The sequence below is a fragment of the Plecotus auritus genome (genome assembly GCF_963455305.1).
Source record: "Plecotus auritus genome assembly, chromosome: 2".
NCBI lineage: Eukaryota > Metazoa > Chordata > Mammalia > Chiroptera > Vespertilionidae > Plecotus > Plecotus auritus.
In genome coordinates, this window is record NC_137771.1 from 103,861,496 (window position 1) to 103,885,776 (window position 24,281).

Here is a 24,281-nt window from a genome sequence, read left to right on the forward strand (position 1 = left end):
GTCAGAGGTTGATGAGGAAGAGTCTGGGCAAGGGAGCCAGGTGCAGGCAGATTTAGTGCCAGCGACCAGCGGGCACAGGCCAGGGGTACAGGTGCAGCAGGCAGCTGGTGCCGTTGGCTGTGGAGAGGATGGGTGAGAAGATGATTTCCACAGTCCACAAGGAGCAGGCAGTCTGGAGACAGGGCTCCCTTTTCAGCAAACAGGCTGCCCGCAGCACGAGGCCAGGCCACTCCAGGCTGGTTCTATACCACGTATCCACTATGCCTGCCAAACAAACCCGCAGCGAAGAAATGGATCCAGGCGGAAGAGGACCACACCGTCCACAGAGCAGAGCTCTCCTTCACTTCTTAAAGACCCACAGCCTGACTGCACGATGGAAAGCACACCTAGGCCCCCACGGCCTCCTGCCCACAACCTGCGTGCATCCTGCACCACACTTCAAAGCACAGCTGTGGGCGGGCGGGGGAGGGCTCTTGTAATTCAGTCCTGTGAGGAGCCTGAGTCCAGCCTCATTTTCATTTCCTGAGCCCCAGGCTTATTTTCAGGGACAAATAGTGCTCCAAAATGTGCCATCTGCCTGATCAGCAGCCAAAAACAAAAGCCAAGGCTCTCTCCTGGGTGCCAGTCTGGCTCAGGTGTGAACTCTGAGAAGGACCCAAGCTCCAACCACTCCAATCACAAATGCCCAGTCCCCTCCCAGAGGAAGACAGTCAGTAAAACTGTGAGCCTTTGGACCCACCAGGCTCCACCCCAAAGCTACAGATGAGGCAGGAGTCACACTGGGCTTTTACCCCATTCTTCAGGTGCTTCCAGACATGACTGACAGAGAAATAGTGAAACAGTGTCAGTCTTGGGAAATGCCCACTGGGGGCTTCTTGTCTTCAGTAGTGCTGGAAGCCAGGAGTCTGTCTCAGAGATCTCTGCTGGCCATGCTGCGGCTGTGTCTTGGCACGTGGGATGCTGGGATGGGGCCAGGCACTGCACAGGCCGCAGCCCAGCCCAGGGAGATGCAGCACAGGGAGGAGTAGGCCTCTGCCTAGAGCTGCCTCAGGTGTGCCTGCCCTTGCTCCTGGGAGGAGGGAGGCTGTGCTCAGAGCAGAGGCGGACCTGTGAGTGGAGGCATGGGCATGAAGAGCCACAGGGATGGAAAGATGAAGGAGCCTCCCTCACATCCTGGAGGGAGTAGTATTTGAAAGGAAGGTCCCCAGTGGCTAGGGAGTCGGACACTAGGCAGACTGACTTGGCCTTTGATGTGTCTGCAGGGATTGTTGGCAGAGAGCCCGGCTGCTTGGTTTCCCAGCCCTGGCCAGCGCTCTGCCTCCCTGCCCGCGTCTGAGCACCTCCAGGGAAGGGAGTTGCTGACTGGCCTTACCCACCTTCAGCAGGGTGTGGCTGCCACGACCTTGGGGTTCCCTACAAGATTTTCTCTGAACTTCTTAAATTGTAGTCTAAAGAAAAGTGCATAAACATTACCTGTGAACCGTTTCACAGTTGCTCCCTCTGTGTAATCACTCCCAGGACCAAGGTGTAAAATATCTCCACGCCAGAAGCTCCCTCCTACCTCTTCCTGTCAGCATTCCCCTACAGCCACCATGCTCTGACATCCGTGCCAGGACTCCTTCTGCCTGCTTCTGAACTTCCTTTAAAATCACACAGCACATGCTTTTTTGTGTGCTTCTTCCAAAAGTGTGTCTGTGAGTCATCCATGCTTTCATGTGCATTAATCTTTTGTTCCTTTTCACTGCTGGGTAGTATTCCATGGTGTGGACATAACACACACTATTTATCCATACCACTACAACTGTTGGTGGACATTTGAACTGTTTCTAGTTTGGGGCCAGCATAGTCAAGTTTCTATGGACATTCTTACATATGCCTTTGAGTACCGTGTAAGCGTCTGTCGGGGAAATTCCCATGAGCTGAAATGTCTGGGAGCATAGGTGTTTTACTTCTCCAAGGCACTGTGGTGGTATTCAGGATCTTTCATCTTAAGCAGCAGGATGGAAAAGAACACCCCCCCTGGGAACTGAAGCAAATGCACAAATAGAAGCTTACCTGGTAGGAAGGAAATTGTGCTTACAGGTGTACTATAGAAGGGTGTGTGTGAGTGTGTGTGTGTGTGTGTGTGTGTGTGTACTTACTGTTATTGCTGTGGGAGGATCTTAGAATGTCCGAGTCAGCTTTTCCAAAATAAATTTGAGAGGACCACAAAATTTAGGGAAGGGAGAGGAAATGACTAGAGATAAGGCTGGAAAAAGAGATCAGGGTCGAGCTGCAAAGGGCCTTGAATGCCATGCTGAAGTAAGTGGACTTCATCCTGCAAGTGACAGGAATCACCAGATGTGTTTAACAAACACCTACTGGCACCTACACACCGCTAGGTAAGTGTGGCAAACAAACCACGTCACCTACGAAGCTGAGTGAACTCAGGTTAGTGGGGGGCAGGGGAGTGAAGGGCTCAATTAGAGCAAATAACCTGTGTGCAAGTCCCAGGTCTGCCTCCCATCAGGAATGACTCCAGTAGTCACAGAAAGATGATGTGCATGCTCAGCCATGAACAGCACATAGACATACACTGACAAATGGCGCACGCACGGGCAAACACTTCTACATATACACAGCGGTGAGCAGGGGGTCAGAAGCCACGCATCCAAGATGCTCCCTCCTCAGCAGCGGCCCATAACCTACTAGAAACCTAGTGCTTCATAGTAACAGAAAAGAGAGGAAATTAATGGGCCTCCAATTAGCTTCAAATCATCTTCGCTTTAGGGACTTGCAGTTGGATGAACTTGCCCAATAATCCAGAGTCCCAAGAAGACATTGCAAATATCTTGGCGACATTTCCCTCAGCTCTGTATGAGCTCTGGGGTTGGGGAGACAAGAGCAACAGCACTTAAGAGAGTCTCAGAAAAATGGGTGCCAGGCATGGGTTTCCCATGAACACTGGGAAAGGTCCACAGGGGAGCCCTCCTTTGTGCCCAGAGTGAGATGATTCAAGCCAGGCCGGGGACAGACCACTCAAACCTGACCAAAGCAATTCTTATAGCACTGACACGGTGAATAAAAACCCTAATTGATCTTAGATTATTGTGGAGTAGCCTCTTTCTCTCTTAGAAAAGAGGGCTCCACAGTCATGTTACACCTGGTCTGGTGAAATAAACAACATGGGGGGAAAGAGGAAGCGAGCCTGAGAGAGCTTGGCCTTACCTCCACGTACAGGAGGGGGAAAATTCCAATCTTATCTCCCAGCATTCCCTCTGCCCAGTTGTCATCCACTCTTCTGATCACAGTCAGGATTTCATCCTGGATTGTCAGAGCCCACAATGTGTACAACCACATGGACATCCACACAACAAAAGAGAAAACAAGAGATCTGTTAGCACTGTTGAAGCCCAGAAAAGATTCTAAACAATGATTCAAAGAACGTTTATTATCCATTCTGAGATATGGCATGTGAAAACAGTCACCCCTTACATTTTCACCCAGGATATCTCTCTTTTTTTACATAGTGATTACAGCTGCAAAGATTCTCAAATGTTTTCTATTTAAAATATGCAGGAGTCCCTCTTTATCCTTGGTTTTTCTTTCCACAGTTTCAGTTACCTATGGTCAACTGTGGTCTGAAAATATTAAATGGAAAATTCAATTTTTGACTTTTTAAAACATCAGGTGTCTATACTTGTATTTAAGAATTTCTAGCATGGCCGGCATGGCTTAGTGGTTAAGCATCAACCTATGAACCAGGAGGTCACAGTTCGATTCTTGGTCAGGGCACATGCTCAGGTTGCTGGCTCCATCCCAGGTGTGGGGTGTGCAGGAGGCAGCCAATCAATGATTTTTCTCTCATCATTGATGTTTCTCTTTTTCTCCCTCTCCCTTCCTCTCTGAAATCAATACAAATACATTATTTTTTTTAAAAAAGAATTTCTGGTACCAAGAATTAACCAAATCTATATTTATTGCTGCGCTATTTACAACAGCCAAGATATTCAAGCCTCCCATGTGCCCATCAATAGACAAGTGGCTAAAAAAGTGGTGGTACATATATACAATGGAATATTACTCAACCATAAAAAAGAATGAATTCTTACTATTTGCAACAGCATGAATTGACCTAGAGGGTATTATGCTAAGTGAAATAAGTCAGTCAGTGAAATAAGTCAGTTATGATTTCACTTATATGTGGAAACTAAAGAACAATATTTAAAAACAAACAAAACAGATTCAGAAAGCAGACTAATACTAATTGTTGCATGGGGAAGTGGGGGGCTTGCATTGGGTAAAAAAAAATGAAGTAATTAAGAAGCACAAATTGGTAGATACAAAATAGTCATGGGTATGTAAAGTACAGCATAAAGAATATAGTCAATAATCTATAATAATAAAAGTGCAATATGCTAATTAGAACAGATGTCTTACGGACGTGCTTCCTTCCAGACAAAGCTGCGGCTGGCGGGGGCCGAGGCAGAGGCGGCCGCCAGTGGTGGTGGGGGCCAAGGTCCTTGCACAAATTTCATGCATTGGGCCTCTATTATTGTAATAATAATGTAATAATTATGTATGGTGCAGATGGGTACTGGAAACATTGGGGGGAACCACTATGCTGTATACCTGAAACTAATACAAAATAATATGGAATGTAAAATATAATTGAAAAATAGAAAAAAGAACTCATATAACACCACCACAACAAAAGCAATGTCATTAAAGAAGGCCTGGGGAGGGCGAGGAAGGGGGAAAGAGAGGGTTAAGGGGTGGGGCGGGGGTAAAGAGGGACATCTGTAATACTTTAAACAATAAAGATAAATTTTTTAAAAATGGGCAGAGGACCTGAATAGATACATTTCCAAGGAAGTCATAGTTATGGCCAACAAATATCTGGGGGGCAGGGGGAGTGGGGATGCTCAACAACACTAGGGAAATGCAAATCAATGCCACAATGAGACACCACCTCACACATGTCAGAATGGCTATTATCAATAAAACAAGAGATAAGTGTTGGTGAGGATGTGGAGAAAAAGAAATCCTTGTACACTGGTGGTGGGAATGTAAATTTGTACAGCTGCTAGGAAAAACAGTATGGAGATTTCTCAAAAAATTAAGAATAGAGCTACCATGTGACCCAGCAATTCTGCTTCTGGTTATCTACCCCAAAATTTTGAGAACACTTATTTGTAAAGATATATGTACCCTATGTTCATCGCAGCATTATTCACAATAGCTAAGACATAGAAACAACCCAGTATCCTTTGATATATGATTGAATTAAGCAGTGGTACATATATACAATGGAATACTACTCAGCCATAAAAAGATAAAATATTGTCATTCGTGGCAACATGGATGGATAGATCTTGACAGTATTATGCTAAGTGAAGTACAAGATTCTTAATATTTCACTCATATGTGGGCTAGTATATAAAAAGCAACAAATGAACAACTACAAAAACCCCTCATAGATGCAGGCAACAGAATTATGGTAACCAAAGTAAAAGGGGGTAGGGGAAGGACGAAAGAGGCAAAAGGGGTTAAATACAAAGTGACGGAAGGAGACAAGTACACAGGTAATGAGTACACAATAGAGTATACAGATGTTGTGCTATTTTGTTGTACACCTAAAATTTATATAATGTTATTAACAAATGTTACCCCCCCCAAAATTTAATTTTTTGAAAAAGAGAACCTGAAAGAATCAATGAAAAACTTCTGGTACTAATGACAAATTATAGCAAGGTTCAGGATAGAAGATTAATATATAAAAGTTAAACACTTTTCTATATACATGCATGCACTGGATATACTATGGGTTCAGATCCAGACCACTGCAAAAAAAGCAAAAAAGCAAGGCAAGGGTCTTGCCTTCAATCGGTACAAAATGCAATACTTACGAAGTGCAACAAAGTGAAGCACAATAAAATGAACAAGTGGAATTTGACATTAAAATCACAATACTGTTTACATTAGCATCTAAAAATGAAATATTTAGGTATAAATCTAACAAAATAAGTACAAATAGCTATATGAGAAAAACTACAAAACTCTGATAAATGAAATCAAAGAAGAACAAAATAGAGAGATATATATTTTCATAGATTGAAATCTTCAATGTTGTCATAATATCAGTTTTTCTCAACTTCTACACTCAGTGCAATCCCAATCAAAATCTCAAGAAGTGATTCTGTGGCAATTAACAAATTAATTATAAAGTTTATATGGAGAGGCAAAAGACCAGAATAGTCAACATGATATTGAAAGAGAAGAACAAGGATGACACTATTTGACTTCAACACTAAAGCTACAGTACTAAAGACAGTGTGGTATTGGTGATAGAAGATAAAAATAGATCTAATAGATCAATAAAACATAACATAGCATCTAGAAATAGACCCACATAAATATAATCAACTGATTTTTGACAAAGGAACAAGGAAAATATAATGGAGAAAAGACAGTTTTTTCAACAAATGTTATTGAAACAATTAGACATCCACAGGCAAAAAAAAAAAAAAAAAAAAATTTAATCTAGATCAAGACTTTACCAGGTATACCCTTCAGAAAAATTAACACAAAATGGATCACAAACTAAATGTAAAACACAGAACTATAAAACCTTAGAAACTAGTGGAGAAGACCTGAGCCTTGGGTGTGGTGGTGACTTTTGGACACAACACCAAGAGTCGATCTATGAAAGAAAGAACTGATAAGCTGGACTTCATTAAAATTAAAATTTTTAGCTCTGCAAAAGATACTGTCAAGGAAATAAAAAGACAAGCCACAGACTTACGTAAATATTTGCAAAAGACATATCTGATAAAAAACTGTTATTCAAAATACACAAAGAACTTTGAAAAGTCAAGAATAAGAAAACCTACAATCCAACTTCAAAATGGGCATATAATCCTAACAAGCACCTCACTAAAGAAGACATGTAGATGGCAAATAAGCACATGAGAAGATGTTCCACATCATGTCATCAGGGAAATGCAAATTAAAACAATAAAATATGACTAAGACACTCATTAGAACAGCCAACAGCACCGAATGCTGGTGAGTATGTGGAGCCACAGGAGCTCTCAGCCATTGCTGGTGGGGACAGAAAATGGTGCAGCAACTTTGGAAGACAGTTTGGTGGTTTCTTGCAACACTAAACATACTCTGACATTATTATCCAGCAATCACACTTTTTGGCATGGACCCAAAGTTGAAAACTTATGTCCACAAAAAGCCTGCTCATGGTTATTTATAGCAGTTTTATTTATAATCACTAAAACTTAGAAGCAATCAAAATTTCCTTCAGTAGGAGAGAGGATAAATAAGCTGTGGTAAATCCAGACAATAGAATATTATCCAGCGCTGAAAGGAAATGAGCTATCAAGCATAAAAAGATATGATAGAAACTTAAATGCATATTATTAAGTGAAAGAAAGCTATCTGAATATGCTACATACTACATCTAATGTATGACATTGTGGAAAGGGCAAAACAATGGCGACAGTAAAATGATCAATGGTTTCAGGGGCTGGAGAGGGAGGGGTGAATCAGTGGAGCACAGCAGTGACAGCGCTCTGTATGATACTGTAAAGCTGAGCACATGTTTTTATACATGAACCCACGGAATGTACAACACAATGATGACAGTCAGGAGGGCACACGTGTTTCTGGGCCAGTATGGCAGCATTGAGGATTTTATGAATGAAGGTTGTTTGCAGGACATCATTTCACTCTCAAATGCAGGATTTGAGTCTTTTAAAGGTTTCATATAAACTGTTCATTCTGTGCTGTGGGTCAGTAGACTTCCATATGCTGTTTTCCCTGTTCCCTGAAATTTCCAGGCTTTGAAAACAAACCAAATGCCACTGCTATCTGGCTGGGGTTCTCCTTTGTCCACACGTGGCCTCAGGGGGTTCAGATGACTGTAAGTCTGGGCCATGCACATAACGCAGCTATTAAAAAGAACACGGCCTTTCTTCCCAAGGTCCCATGGGAAATGCATCTCTGAGGATTCAGGCACCACAGTGGTCCCACCACGTGGAAGAGGCCTTGACACCGTGTTTGCCATTCATCCACCTAACTCTCCCAAAGTGTGTGCTCTCGTGTCCACGTAAATCGATGGCCTGTGAAGGGCAGAAACTGCAGAGCACTGAGCCAGACCTTGCTGACCTGCGGGAGGTGGGTGCAGCGATCCCCCTGGCAGCCCCTGACGCCACTAAAGTGACTGGTGGAACACACTGTCCTTCAATACCACATCTCGGCACATCTCGGTAAATGTCACAGCTCATGTGTCAAGGGCTCAGCCTGAAACCACAGTCAGTTCACTTAGAAACTTCCTTCAGCAGCTGAGAACCCCTCCCCTGCTCTGCCCACTGGAGGCTCTGAGCACTGCCTGGCACCTACCCCGCACCTGGAACACAGTTCAGGGTTGACAAATGTCGTTAGAATAAATGTACAAGAAGGCTGGATGAGAACACACACTCTCCATAGTGAGATCAGCGAGGACCTGGTCCAAGCTGGGCAGACTGCCAGCTCAGCTTCACTGTCAAGTCCTATTGGGAGTCCTGGTGCCCTTCCCCATGCTGGGGAGAGACAGAGCCTGCACTCCAGCCAGGACACCCAGACAACTGCCATGTAAATGTAAGTACCTTCTTGGGAGGAGTGAAAAAAATGAGGAGTGTTGGGTAAGGGGCTCCATCACATGGGGTCAGGGACACTCAGAGGGGCATGCGGACAGGTTGGAGTGAACAGGCCTGCAGAAGCAGCTGCAGATCCCTGGGGAGCCTGCAGTATGGGCTGGAGAGAGAAGGAGCATGGGAGGCGCAGGCACTGGGTCAGGCAGGGTCATGTAGGCAGCACAGACTTGGACTCTGGGGAAAAGAAGAAGCCAGTGGGGTCCTGAGAAGAGGTGGGCACCTTCCGACATAAGGTGAAAGGCTCTCAGGCTCCAGCTGCTGGGGGGGGGCATGGGCTGGGGTTACTCACCATGAGCCAGGGAGACAGTGGGGTGGAGGCCACACAGGGTGTGAGGCCTGCCCTGGGAGAAGAGCTCACATCTGGATGGGTTTGAAAATGTTTCCTGACCAAACTTCAGATCTATCCCAAGGTGGTCTACAAATCATTGTGGATCCCAGTGCAGTTTGACCCTCACCTTGATGTCCAAAGAAGGGACTGGGCCAGGACAGTCTTCAGCTGCCCCCAGGCTGCCTCTGAACCCGTTCCTTGAGCCCCAGTGCCTCTGAATTTGTCACCTTAGTAAAGGTGCCTCCTCCACACATGCCAGTGGCCCTCAGTGGCTGAAGGGCTGCAGCCCCACTGGAAAGAGGGATCTAGAATCTAAGAGCCAAGAAAGTGACAGAGGTTCTCAGGTGACTGCCTGAGCAGAGGCAGAGGTGAGGCGGAAAAGGAGCAGGACCTGGGCTTTCCTGGGGCTCATTGGCCTTGGTCTGTGGTCAGAGTCCCTAAGTGTTCCCAGCACTAAAATGGTCTCGATGCCCCTCAGGAAGAAGCAGAGAAGACACGGTGGGCCTGGGGGTGCCATTGAAGGGGACAGCAGCCTTGACATGGGGCTGATGGGATTTCACAGCCCTGGGTGATTCCCGAGATCAGACACTGGGAAGTAAGGCACAAGTGACCAGTCGTGTGTCTTAAGAAGGATGTTTGTTTTCTGTGAGAGCGCTGGGCTGATACAACAAGTGACATATATCTGACAGAACTGCAGTTTTTCTAAGAAAGCAGAGGGGCAGAAAGCAAACATTTATTAAGTGCCAATTTTGAGCTCAGTTCTAAATGCCTTTGCTCACTGAATCCTATTATTAACTCCATTTTACAGTTAAAAGAGAAACTCAAAAGATAAGAAAATATCCCAACGTCACTGTATAGTAAAAAAGTATCATGATCTGAACTTTTGTCTTCCTGATGCTAGAGCCCGAACTCTGTCGAGATTTGATTTTTACCTACATTTGTCCCCTGAATCGTCTGGGATTAATGCTGGGCTAACTCACAAAGGAGAGAATTCCCACACGTCGAAAATGATGATTAAACATTCAGCAGTGTAAGAAGATCACATGGAAGGAGTTATGGGGACACTAACAGGAGAAAATCTGGCAGGTCAGGACAAACTGTGGTGGTATTTTAAAGGGCTTCTGCCAACTCAAAACATCCCTTCGGTGCTGCGCGGAAAAGGGTGGGTGTGAGATGATTAGAAAGGAACTCTCCCCATGTGCACATGGCAAGCATGGTGGGAAGCCAACGGAATAAGATTCAGGTCCCCACTGAAAGTTGGGTGTGAAAGTGATTCTGTGATGGACCAGAGACTGCCTGAGGAAATCTCAGGGCCTTTGAGGACTCCCAAGCATCACCGAGTGAATTCACTAATGGCAGCCCCAGGCCTTAACATCCAACAGAGCTTCCGGTGAGGTTAGGACAGTGCTCCCATGCACTGAAAGTTACATGGTCAGGGCACAATAAACATTTGCTGAATCTTGCAGTTGAGTGAAAATATGAAAACATGGAATAAGCTGCCACAAAAAGAATGGAATCAAGGTCCTGGCTGGTATGCCAAGCCCTAAGCCCAGCTCTTTCCACCTCCAGTGTAGGTATCAGTGCCCTGACTTGAAGAGGAGGAGCTGAGGCCCAGCACTGTTAAGTGTTTTCCTAAGGTCACTCCTGGGGTCTCGCCTGGGAATGTGTAGGGCAGCACACCTCATGGACTCAGTGAGAACGCCTGGCAAATGCCTGACAGAGCCTGGGGACAGGGCACTTCTTCTCTTTAGTCTTCATTTGCACATGCTCCTTTCAGGGGTGGAACTACTAAAAAGTTATAAAATATGCTTTTCATAGCTGCTTTGTAAAAAGTAAGTATTCATTCTCTTCTTAAATGAAACAGTTTTGGTTTTAGAATGACTTTAATGAATGCAATTTTAATAGGACTTTTCAAAATCCAACACCAAAGGTAAAAATCTTGCTTTGATCTACCTGCTTCATGCCTTTAAAACCCAACCAATCCCACCACTATGATGTATTTTAAAGGCATGCTGGGCCCTCTGTAGATTTTAGAGACTCCCCTTTCCTTACTGACTCCACATGGGGCACATCCACACAAGATGCTGCCCAACAGCAACCCAGCTGGCTGCCCCAACAATGCCAAAGTATGAAGACCCTTTGGTCACTTGGAGGTGTGGCATCAACACAACCAGCATTCCAGGCCTGAGGGCCAGGAGCTGGCTCAGACGCCCATAGAAGGAAAATAGCAGAAGGGCTGTGCCAGCAACAGGAGACAGAAACCGAGTGGGAGCCAAAGAGTCCTGATGCATTAGTCATGCTCTCTGGATACTTTGTTTGGAGATGTTTGGAGGTGAGAGATGCAGACAGAGCAGGTATCTAGCAAGTGCTATGCTCCACCCTAGACAGGAGGTGTGAGTGGATGTTGGCAAGAAGGTTATGTGAACACGGCACAATTCTCATTGGGGATCATGCCCAAGGGTCTCTAACTCTCCACATTTATCCCAGGATTCAAGAAAAGAAAGTCCTACAAAACATCCTGAGATGTGTCCCTGCCCATCTGGCTTCCTGTAGAAACAGGAGACCCAAGATTCTCTCAGGGCAGTTGCTCTGCCCCTCAACCTCAAGTCAAATGCCACCTCTCTAACGGGCCTCTAGACCACGCCCACCACAACAGTGATGCTCATTCACAGCCCAGTGTAAGCCATTTGCTTTTTTCTTTTTGTGATGCATGTGCACGACTTCAGCACCCACTTCTAAGAAGGCATCTACAGTGAGGTATCACAGCCACACAAACTTGCCTGTATGCAATGAGGAGCCAGACTGCTCCTCACTGAGGTTCCTCTATCTTATAGAGCTTAGTTGATTTCCACACTGACCATTTGGGCTACTTAGTTTCCTTTCTCCTTTAATATTCCCACTCTTACGTTTTAAATTCACCATTACAGAGTAAGCCCTTAGTCCAGTTAAGGAGAGAGAACCAAGATGGCGGCATAGGTAAATGCAGTACTCACTGCCTCCCACAACCACATCAAACTTACAACTAAAATACAGAACAGCCATCATTCAGAACCACCTGAAATCTGGCTAAATAGAAGTCCTACAACTAGAGAAGTAAAGAAGAAAGCACATTGAGACTGGTAGGAGGGGCAGAGGCACGGAACCGGCTGGTTTGACAACAACCTGTGGCATTTTTTTAATTGGGAGGGTATCTTAGGCTGGGGAGGCCTCCTGTGAGGAGCAAGGCATCCAAGCCCAACACCAGTCCCCCATCCCAAGGTTCCAGAGCTGGGAAGAGAAGTCCTCGTGATTTCGGGCTGTAAAACCCAGTGGGGATTGTGGCTGCTGGAGTTCCAGCCAGTTCCTCTTAAAGGGTTGGCACACAGACTTACTTGGACTTGAGCCCTATGGGGCAGTGGCTTGAAAGAAGCCTGGGACATTAGGGGAGGAACTAACTTGATTGGGATCAGAGCAAGAACTCGGGGACAGCTTTCTTCCAGATAAAAGTGCTTGCAGGAGTCATTGTTCCTATGCTGAGACTTCCCCCATAGTGGAGCTGATATCTCTCATAACAATATATTTGTTGATACATCTCCTAGGGCAAAAGGAACTAAGGAGAAAATAAACAAATGGGATTACATAAAGATAAAAAGCTTCTGCACAGCAAAAGAAACCATCATCAAAATGAAAAGGGAGCCCACTATCTGGGAGAACATATTTGGCAATGGTATATCGGATAAAGGGTTAATATCCAAAATATATAAGGAACTCATACAACTTAAAAGGAAGATACACAATCCAATTAAAAAAAAACAAGATGGTGGCATAGGTAAGCACCTAAACTGCTGCCTCGCACAACAATTTCAAAACTACAACTAAAAGACAGAACAGACACCATCCAGAACCACAGGAAAGCTGGCTGAGTGAAAATTCTACAACTAGAAGGAAAGAGAAAAGCTCACAGAGAATTGGAGGTATGGCAAAGGGTCTTTGTGTGCACAGAGAGGAAGGGTGGCTGAGAGCCTGGCTGACTTTCTCTGGCGGAAGGGGAAAGGAAGCCCCTGACCGCACTGAACCCCAGTTCTGACTGCACTGAACCCCAGTCCCGGGCGAAACCCCGTGGACCCAGGCTCATACGGGGTGAGTCTGGACTGTCAGGTAGAGAGAAAGGCACCCGGAGACTCGGAGACCCGGGGGAGACCCGGGGGAGACCCGGGGGAGCCCCGGAAGGCAGGGTTCTGGAGGCACGCGCGCCAGTGTGCACAAAGGCTGCGGAGGTTGCCACAGGCTTTCCCTAGCATAAGGGAGTCCGAAGCTCCTGACTGCACTGAACCCCAATTCTGACTGCACTGAACCCCAGTTCCAGGCAAGCCCCTGGGGACCCACGCTCTTACGGGGGGGGGGGAATCTTGACTCTCGGGCAGAGACTCGGGAGCCGGGGAAGGCAGAGGTCTGCAGGCGCACGCATGCCAGTGCGCACAAAGGCTGCGGAGGTTGCCACAGGCTTTCTCTAGTGGAAGGGAGTCAGAAGCTCTTGACTGCACTGAGCCCCAGTTCTGACTGCACTGAACCCCAGTTCCAGGCGAGCCCCTGGGGACCCACGCTCTTGTGCGGGGAATCTGGACTCTCGGGCAGAGACTCGGGAGCCGGGGAAGGCAGAGGTCTGCAGGCACGCACGCGCGCAAGGGCAAGGCTGACTGGAAGCCAAGACTGTCTGCTCCACCCTGAGACTCCACCCCATCCAAGCTGAGCACAGAGGCTTTTACAATTTGGCAAGTCTAATCCTATAAGGCTGTCTCCAGCACCAAACTTCTCCCAGTGTAGACACAGCTGATCCTTATAGCCAACTGGCCTGGAGGTCAATTCCTCCCAGTGATACCAACAATAATCAAGACTTAACTACAACAAGGCTGTACACACAGTCCACAAAGGGGTGCACCAAGAGTGTCCACCTCAGGTTAACTGGGGAGGCCAACCCACTGGGCCATATAGGGAACCTAGCACACAAAGCTACCCTACCAACACAGGGAAGCAGCGAAAATGCGGAAGCAAAGAAACAGATCACAAATGAAAGAAATGGAGGAAAACAAATGACTGGATATAGAATTCAAAACTACGGTTATAAAGCTTTTCAAGAATATCCTAGAAAAGGCCGATAAATATAACGAGACCCTCGAAGATATGAAAAAGGACCAACTAGAAATTAAACATACACTGACTGAAATAAAAACTATTATACAGAGTCCCAACAACAGACTAGAGGAACACAAGAATCAAGTCAAAGAATTGAAATACAAAGAAGCAAAAAACACTCAACCAAAAAAGCAAAAAGAAAAAAAAATCCAAAAAGTTGAAGATAGTGTAAGAAGACTCCGGGACAACTTCAAGCGTACCAACATCCGAATTATGGGGGTGCCAGAAGAAGAGAGAGAGCAAGATACTGAAAACCTATTTGAAGAAATAATGACTGAAAACTTCCCCCACCTGGTGAAAGAAATAGACTTACAAGTCCAGGAAGCGCACAGAACCCCAAACAAAAGGAATCCAAAGAGGACCACAACAAGACACATCATAATTAAAATGCCAAGAGCAAAAGACAAAGAGAGAATATTAAAAGCAGCAAGAGAAAAACAGTTAATTACCTACAAGGGAGCATCCACATGATTGTCAGCTGATTCTCAACAGAAACTATGCAGGCCAGACGGGAGTGGCAAGAAATATTCAAAGTGATGAATAGCAAGAACCTACAACCAAGATTACTCTACCCAGCAAAGCTATCATTCAGAATTGAAGGGCAGATAAAGAGCTTCACAGATAAGAAAAAGCTAAAGGAGTTCATCACCACCAAACCAGTATTATATGAAATGCTGAAAGGTATTCTTAAAGAAGAGGAAGAAGAAAAAAGTAAAGATAAAAATTATGAACAACAAATACATATCTATCAACAAGTGAACCTAAAAATCAAGTGAATTAAAAACCTGAGGAACAGAATAATCTGGTGAATATAATAGAATCAGGGGCATAGAAAGGGAGTGGACTGATAATTCTCAGGGGGAAAGGGGTATGGGGGGGTTCAGGAAGAGACTGGACAAAAATCATACACCCATGGATGAGGACAGTGTGGGGGAGGTAAGGGCAGAAGGTGGGGTGGGAACCGGGTGGGGGGGAGCTATGGGGGGAAAAAGGAGAAACAATTGTAATAATCTGAATAAAGATTTATTTAAAAAACAAACAAACAAAAAAAAAACAATCCAATTACAAAATGGGCAAAGGACCTAAAAAGACACTTCTTGAAAGTGGACATACAGATGGCCAAGAGACATGAAAAAATGCTCAAAGTCACTGATCATCAGAGAGATGCAAATTAAAATGACAATGAGGTATCACCTCACACCTGTCAGAATGGCTACCATCAACAAATCAACAAATGACAAGTGCTGGTGAGGATGTGGAGAAAAGGGAACCCTTGTGCACTGCTAATGGGAATGCAGACTGGTGCAACCACTGTGGAAAGCAGTATGGAGATTCCTCAAAAAATTAAATATGGCACTTCCACTTGTCCTAGTGATAGCACTTATAGGAATATATCCTAAGAAATCTGAAACACCGATCATAAAGTATATATGCACCCCTATGTTCATAGCAGTGCAATTTACAATAGCTAAGATCTGGAAACAGCCCAAGTGCCCATTGTTAGATGAGTGGATAAAGAAGCTGTGACACATTTACAGCATGGAATACTATGCAGCAGTAAGAAAGAAGCATCTCTTACCCTTTGAGACAGCATGGACGGACCTGGAGAGTATTATGCTAAGCAAAATAAGACAGAGAAACACAAGTATCACATGATCTCTCTCATATGTGGAATCCAATGAACAAAATAGTGATGAACAAAATAGATCCAGAGACATAGAAACATGGAACACACTGTGGCGTCTCAGAGAGAAGGTGTGGGAGAGTGGGTGGTGGGAAGAGATCAACCAACGAATAACCCATGGACATATATGCATACCCCATTGACACAGATTATAAGGTGGTGAAGGCCTGGGGTGGGAAGTAGGAAGGTGTGTGGGGGGTGGAGGTGGCTTAGAAGGGGACATATGTAATACTTTCAATAAAGATTTATTTTTTAAAAAAGATGAAAAAGATAAAAAATACGAATAAAATGGCAACAAATACATATATATCAACAACTGAATCTAAAAATCAAAATAAACAAACAAGGAATCTAATGAACAAAATAAACTGATGAATGAAATAGAATCATAGTCATGAAAACATGAACAGACTAAGGAATCTCAGAGGGAAGGGGGAAGGAGGGGAAAGGAAGAGATTAACCAAAGAATTTATATGCATATATGCATTACCTATGGACACAGACAATAGTGCTGTTGACCTGGAGAGGGGCGGGAACTGAGTGGAGGGGAGCAACGGAAGGGGGGGCGGGCATCTGTAATACTCTTAACAACACAGATTTTTTAAAAAAAAACAAAAAACACAAGTGAGCCCTGGAAACCTAGGCCCCCACCCTTGACCTGAATAAGAGCAGACCCCAGGCCCACGCGCCCAGTCTCATCTAAACCTCACTGTATGTAACAAACCTTGTCTTTCCAAAGTTTCCTGATGGTTACGGCTGAATGATGTTTTATAATCATAGTAAGAACCACAAGGGCTGGTCCAGCCACAAGATTGGTTTTGATAGACTGAGACCAGCACAAAACAACCCCCCCCCCCACCCAACATAATTCAAAGTAAAACAACACCAACCACAGAATAACTCTAAGGAAGCCTAAGAGCGTTCTAGTTTTACCCATGAGGACTACCTTAATGCTTCTTTAAGTATCAAATATTAAATTCTATCCCTGAATATTTAGAGCCCTTACTACATACAGGTCTGCCTCCTGGGTGACCAGTGTCTCATTATTCTCTGAAACTATCTTCTGAGCACTTAGTCCCAGACTTGCTGTTCCCTGTCTCTCCCACTGGACTTCATGCTCCTGGGGAGCAGTGAGTCTGTCTGCACCCTTGGGATCCTGCATGGCTCCCAGCAGGGCGGGGCCTGCTACATTTCTGTGAAGTAGACAATGCCCCTTTGTTCTCGGGTCCCATGGTCTTCACCCTGCAGATGAGTGTCCTGGGCAGAGTCTGAAATAATGGACCTTACAGTGGAGAAGTAGGATGGGGCAAGGGTGGGGATGGGGCGGGGGGCTCTCTGCAGCTGTCCCTTTTTGGGGAGCTCTTCACTGATGAAATTCTGGAGCCCAGATACAAGGTTAGCAAGGGCCCCTGTGGACCCTGAGAGGTCACTGGAGTCCCTGCTCTTGGTCAAAAGTTATGACACAGAGCATCAGGGCTTCCAGAGGGGTTCATCTTCAGGGCAGCTCCGGAGAGTCTATTGGTCAGAGAAGGGAGTAAGGCAGGGCTTCTGTCTGCCTGACACTGGGCTGCCTGACATTCTCACCTCAGACTGAGAGAAAGAGGGAGAGGGGAGAGTTGGGGGACAGGGGTGGGAGAGAGGAAGGAGCCTGGATGCTGGCTTCCTGGGAGGCTGCATCAACCAGAAGACACTTGGAATTAGCCTCAGAACACCAGAGTGAAAAATAGATTATTCACTGTCAGGCTGAAGGATGGAACAAGACAAACAGCAGCTATGCATTGGACATGCAAATTTTGCTCAAAAATGGTGTGCGCAGTACCCCAGCAGCCGTACAGACAGCTCAGTGCCACAGCCAAGTTGTACAGATGAAGAGAGAGACAGATAGGCAGGCAGGCACCAATGTCCTCTCAGAAGTGGAAAGAATGTGGGCTTTCAAGTCAGAGATGTGAGTTAGATTTCCAGCTCTGTTATATACAACTTTATGTGGGGTGGGGGAGGGGAGGGAAGAAAAGGGCTTCTATGGAAAGTAACCTCACAGGGTAATCTGATCATAAATTCCTAACTGGGCAGGTGATACCCCAATCATATCACTTCTTTAAATTATTAAAAGGCTTAATTTTGCCTTAAGGCAACACTGTCCCTTGATTCTGTGCATCTACGTTAACACACCTTTGAATAAACTGTGACCACCTTCAAGAGAGCACATCATCTTGTTAACTATCCTTTAATCTAGTTCCTGCCTCGCTTTTTCCCACCTCCATGTAACCTTCCTTATGTTCTCTCCTTAATTCCAAATGCAAAAAAACAAGCCTCAAACTGTTATTCTGTGAAGCATTTGAGACCTTGCTCCTGGCATATGCCCTCAGTTTGGCTCAAACTATTGTAAAAATTCTCTACAGCTTGGACGTTTCTTAGGTGGACAACAGGCTCCAACTGCTTTCCTCAGAACCTTGTGGTTGTGAAGATAAAGCCCAGCACAGGTAACAAACCCACAGGAACCTCCAAGTATGAGCAGAAGCTTCCAGGGCTTCCTGCTGCCTCCCTGAAAACAAGGAGGAGGCCCGAGGTGAGAATGGATGGGAAGGGCTTAGGGCTGTCACCCTGGTCCTCTGATGTTTACTAGTACAGTCCGCAAGGCTGTTTACTTGCTCTCCTCCATGCCACTGGCCAATACTGGTCAGTTTTTTCCTAACCAGGCCCTTCTTGGCAAGACTGGGACCTGAGCACACCTGCCCACCCTCCGCCTGGTGCTCCAGAAGATGGGATGGGGACATGCTGGTTTCTGGGCCCAGCCACCCAGCCCTGCGACCTGAAAGAGATCTCCGCAGCTTCCCTGGTGAGCCTCTCGCAGGGTCTGTGAGCCCGGGAAAGACTTCATTCCTCCGGCCAGAGTCACCGCGTAGACACCACTCAGGTGAGGAAGGGTCCTGCTCCAAGAGCGCCCTGTCGCTCCTGGTACAGACATGTGTCAGGCTGTGTGCCATCTCACTCCAGCCAACGAAACCTCCTTGGGAGACGGACAGATTCCTCTGCCGTTTAGGATGCCCAGTGGGACCCAGACCCTGGGCAGAAGCAGGATTCATGGGGGAAGGCGTGAGCTCTGGGTGGGGAATTGCTGTGCGAGGGCTGTGCACAGAGGCCAGCTTACCTTGGTGAAGGTCAGGCAGTCCTGGTCCTGGTCTCGGTCCTTCATCTCAAAGTCATACAGGGCTTTGCCCTGGGGAGGGACGGGCGGCAGGGGCCGGAGACACTGCACATAACTGGCGGGCAGGAAGCCATGGGCGCCACGCAGCTCCCCGTGAAACCAGTGCTCGTCCACCCTGCGCCTCAGGATGATGACATCCCCCTTGTTGAACTTGAGGTCACCAGGCTCCTTCCCCTCGTAACTGTAGAGGGCTTTGCCACAGGGAAGCTGGGAAGGATTCTGAAAGCAAAACACAAGGCGGGTTACTCAACGTGGCCTTTCTGCTGCCTGGGCGGCCTGGATCGTGGGCTCCATGCCCGGGCACGTGCAGGATGCCCTCGAGTGGGGAGTGTTTCAAAGGAACAGACCCCTATCCCGGGAACATGCAACCCCATGACCCTGCCTAGACAACAGGGTTCACTAGAGGCGCCCATGATGTCATTCCCTCTTCAGTCGTGTGTGTGAGGGGCCAGGTATTGTCCTTGGCCTTGGCACGCACCAGCTCACTCTGTGCCGAAAAAGACTCTGAAGCAGGAGCTAAATGATCTTCATTTACAGGTCAGGACACTGAGGCATGGAGAGAGAGAAGGTAACTGGCCTGAAGCCCCACACCTGTTAATTAGGGCAGAATCTCCACCTAGGGCTCTGACTCCAGAATGTTCTCATCCACCTCTCTGTGCTGACTTGATCTATCTCCAATGGGAGCTATTTCTGTCTGCCAGAATTCCAACAATTATCTCCCAACAAAATTCTCCTTACTTATCTCTGTAACGTCCCAGCAACTCAGAACATGCCTCAAGGGGGTTTCAAGTTGAGGCAAGAGACTTCTACAGACTACTGTGTCCTTCCCACTCGTGGTACACGCCTGTGATATGCGGTCCCAGAGACAGCCCAGCCGTGGAAGGTGGAGGCCACCCTGGGACTGTGGCCCTCAATGTTTTGTAAGTTCTAAAAAGTCCCAGCTGTCACAGACCCCCTCAACCATAACTCATAGTTTTTTTGATGCCTACAGCAGTCTGGTCCTGACAGACAATATGAAGAGCATAAAATAGTATACCCTTAATGTCATAGGGTGTTCCTGTTACCCTGTCAAAGGTTAGTAACCCTTCAGAAAGTGATCTGCCACCTTTGGTCTCCAACAGTGACTAGCTCTGAAACCAGACAGAATTCTTGGCCATCTTACACGCTTCAGCGGTAAGTTGTTGAACTACTCTGAAACTTGATGTCATCGTTCATGTCCTCGGCTCCTCTCACTGTTTCATAAAGGCCAATGCCACCTGGGTTTCTCTTCCTCTTGTTTACCGGTGGCCAACACTGGTTCAGCTGAGTAAGCTTTGCCAAAGGCCAATTCTATGCCAGCAGAAAATCAAACAAAAACCTTACTATTATTCCTGTGTCAAAACTCAACGATTTTCCTAACAGAGCTGCATTTTCTCCCCAGGGCTGCCCATGCCAAGGATTTCTTTAGTCTTTGAATCAGTCAATACAGGCACAAAAGCCCGAGGCAGGAGTGCATGGGGAGCTTGGTGCGGAGGATTTACTAGCCTGCTGCACCTCTGCCTCCTACATCTATGTGTCAGCAATGGCAACAACAGGAGCTGAGGGAACCTGCTGGCAAACTGCCGAACAGCACCACTAACCCACTAAATGGAACACATGAGGATTTGCAGAACTCAATGAGGAAAACACCAGTTTGCTTCCAGCAACATTCCTCCTGGCAGGCTTTGCTCTGCATGCACAGTAGACTGGCACAGGCCCCAGTTTTAGAGAGCCAGGCAAAGTGCTACTTACAATCCAAGGACTGTGATCAGAAAAGAATAGAAGAGGCTAGGGGCCACACAAGAGCCAGCCTGGGGGTTCCAAATCAGGGACAATTTCGCCCCCCAGAGGTCATCTGGCAATGTCTGAAGACATTTTTGGTTGTCACAACTGGGAAATAGGTGCTATTGGCATCTAATGTGTAGAGACCAGGGATGCTGCTAAACAACCTACAATGCACATTACCCCTTTCCCCAGCATTACCCGGCCCAGAACGTCCATGGCGCTGAGGCTGAGAAAGCCTGCTGCAGCCCTCAGGTTAAATTTACAAAATGACAGAGTATCTTGTTCTATTTGAACTCGGTGTATCACAACTTTAAAACTTAAATATAACATTTATTTATTTTTGTGATTGCAGTATTTTCACCAGTGACCACATGGAGAAGTTGATAGATCCATTGAGGTAAGATGTGTTGAAGAAAAGAACTTACTGTTAATCTTAAAAACTGGCCTCAACTAGGTGCACAAAAGAAAACATCACTTTGTCACAGACAGACTCCATTTCCTTTGGTCCCCAGACTAAGAGGGCCATGCTCAAAAGCAGTATTTATTGTAAGAGACATCGACTCTGAGGCTGTTTGGTACTTTCTTCACTGTGGACAAGGGCAAGCAGGAATGGCCAGTGTGCACTTTGTTTCAATGCTCAGCCTCCCTCTATGCACTTTCATGCCATTTCAACACAGACACCTCCTCTCACCCCATGTTGAGGACACACTTGGCATGGCCACTCTGGCCTGCCCACCACCAGCTTACTAGCTCTGTTGATACAGACACCACTTACTTGCATTTTGTACAATCCTGGCCCGACTTGCCCAGCGAGGCTGGGTGCAGTGAAGAGATATACGGGCACTGCCTTGCGGCAGGACTGGTGCTCTGGAGTAGTATGTCTTCCCTGTTCAGTCCTCCTGATGTTTGGAGGACTCCACCTCTTTCATTGATTCTCTAGGGTGGACATAGCCGAACCTGTCTGAGCATTGTGTTCCTGGGCCTCCCTGGCCAGCATGACCACTTTTACAGTCCCTGTCTCTATCTGCTGCTACATGGAGACTCTGAATTCTCTGTGCTTCCAACTTCTCTTCTGAGCAGTGGACTGTGAACCTGGAAAAAAAAGACACTTACTAGAAAGAGGTCCTGTGGCTAACTGCACTCAAATTAAAAAAAAAAAAAAAAAAAAAAACAGAGCAGAGAAGCCACTTCTGCATAGAGGTCTCACAGGTAAACTGCACTTCAGGGAGAAGCCTGCACTGAACTGCCTGCCTGCACGGTGTTCCTGCATCTGAGCCAGCCCTTATAAAGGAGTCCCAGAAATCCTATTTCAACCAAGAGGACTGAGGCTTTCCTGGTGAATTGAAGCTGTACAGCTCCAGCCAAGCAGAGTGACTCTATTCTGACCAATCAGTACAGTGCCTTTTGGACCAATCAAATTTTGAGGATTTGGAGTCCTCATTTGCACGAAGATGGGCCAATCAGGGACCAGGGGTAAGGACTCTTGTCTATATAAGTCAGCTTTCACACTTTCCCTTTCCACAGAAGACTGTGGCTCCCTGGCTGAACTGAAACACCAAAGATGTCTCAGAGCAGAGTGGAGCAGACCACTGAGCGGCGCGGAGCCCTCTAGCTGGAGAGGGTCCTGGCCTGAGGGCTACCTTACAACCTTGCTGTTTTCACAGCTGTGCTGTGTCACAACTGAGCTGTTTTGCACTGAATAGTTTCCTTCTTCATTGCACCCCAAATTTGGGATTCTTATTGGCATTGAATTGTTGCCAATGACCATTGGTTTACCAGACTTATGTCAATCTAACTGCCTCAAGGTACCACAACTCAATGAGGTCACTGTTTGTCCCTCAAGCCCCATCCCCTAATTTCTGACCCACCAGTAAGCAAGCACCCTCTGTTTTTCCTGAGCCCACCTGTTCCCTCAGTCTCAGTGTTCATCCTCAAATCTTGTTGATGCCACTTCTAAATTTTCACCAAGAAATTCTGCGCACGCTTCCACTTCCATTGCCCCACCCTTCATCTCTCCTACCTAAACCATTGCAAACCTCCTCCAGCAGGTCCTCAGCATGAGGTTACAAGTCCAAATGCAGAGCTGACCTTACCACCTTGTTGCTTACCTACCTACCTACTGTCCTCAGAGCGGGTTACCTTGGAACCAGGGGCTCTCCATGCCGACATTGGCACAGCTTCCAGGCACAGCCCTTCGCACTCCTCCCCACTGTCTGTATGCAGCCACAGTGGGTAGCATCCTTGTTCCAAAGGAGCATGTGATTCTGAACTGTCCATCTTTGCTAGCCCCTTGTGCCCTTTCTCTCTCCCCCAAACCAGGCAGCATCCCAGGCTGTGCTCGCCTCGTCCTGGAGGCTCTTGTCCTTCACTCCCCACTGGATTAGACCTATTTCACCAAGGCCCCAGAACAGGACTGTGCTGTGTTTGCCTGACAATCCTGGGACCAAGGAGAGCTCCTAGCACACGGTTTATGCCCTATCATATGCTTGTTAATTCGTATACGCTCAGGTTATTCCTGAGATAGGGTGGAGTGTGGGGAAGTGGGAAAAGTTAGAAGTGACAACCTTATCTGACATGGCAACCCTGTAAACCAGCATGCCTCACACAGGTCTGGAAAAGCTGCTGGTACCAGTTCTGCATAGAGGAAAGAGCAGGTATTCTAGCATGTGAACCGTGAAAGGACGAGTCCAGGTTCTGAGACAGCAGAAGCAGGGTTAGGAAGTGGGCTGCACGTAGCCCACCACTGCTCCTGGGGCAGCCTGGACAGGGCTGACTCCCCCTTGGCCCGGAGGTCAGAGGGCAGGGCTGGTAGCGAGCAGCCTCAGTGGCTGCAGCATGTCTGGTTAGACAGCCATGCTCTTCAGCAGCCTTTGGTGAAAAGGGCAGACACACACACACACACACACACACACACACACACAGAGAGAGAGAGAGAGAGAGAGAGAGAGAGAGAGAGAGAGAGACCACTCCTGACTAAACCCCCACTGCACTGTCAAGATAAGCATCTGATAGAGCAAAACTGAGGGGGGCAGTAAACCTTTTTAAGATGCAAGACACATTTTGGAGGGCAAAAATATCAAAGTCAGAGACGGTGTTGAGAGGCAGTTTAGTCCGGGGTCAGGGCCTGGTTCTCACTGTGAGGAAGCACTCAGAAAAGGTGATGCTCAGCACTGCCCCAGTACCTTTCACCTTCAGAGCCCTTTATAAGATTAAATAGTCCATGACTAGGGCCCAAGGGCAGGTGAGCTATTATTATGGGGGCAGCAGGGGAGGTGGGGGAGTGTGTGCAAACAAAGGAACTCTGAAATTTCAGCCTCCCCAGCCCAGCCAAGGAAACTAAGTGGGTTTTTCTGCAGCCATTTCCTTTCTGCCCCCTGGCTGTCCTCATCCTCATGCCCTCTC

General features: G+C 46.7%; 1 protein-coding gene across 4 annotated transcripts in view; it reads right to left on the reverse strand.

Moving 5' to 3' along the window:
• Nucleotides 1-24,281, reverse strand: part of SH3RF3 (SH3 domain containing ring finger 3) — a 371,306-nt gene that overhangs the window by 165,137 nt on the left and 181,888 nt on the right. For 3 of the 4 annotated variants that reach the window (XM_080653021.1, XM_080653020.1, XM_080653018.1), the window contains exons 2-3: nt 19,020-19,295; nt 3,208-3,303 (exon numbers count right to left, since the gene is read on the reverse strand). In XM_080653021.1, the coding sequence (XP_080509147.1) occupies nt 3,208-3,303; nt 19,020-19,295 (372 nt within the window). The remainder of the gene's footprint in view (nt 1-3,207; nt 3,304-19,019; nt 19,296-24,281) is intronic. The other variant, XM_080653019.1, reaches the window with a different exon arrangement.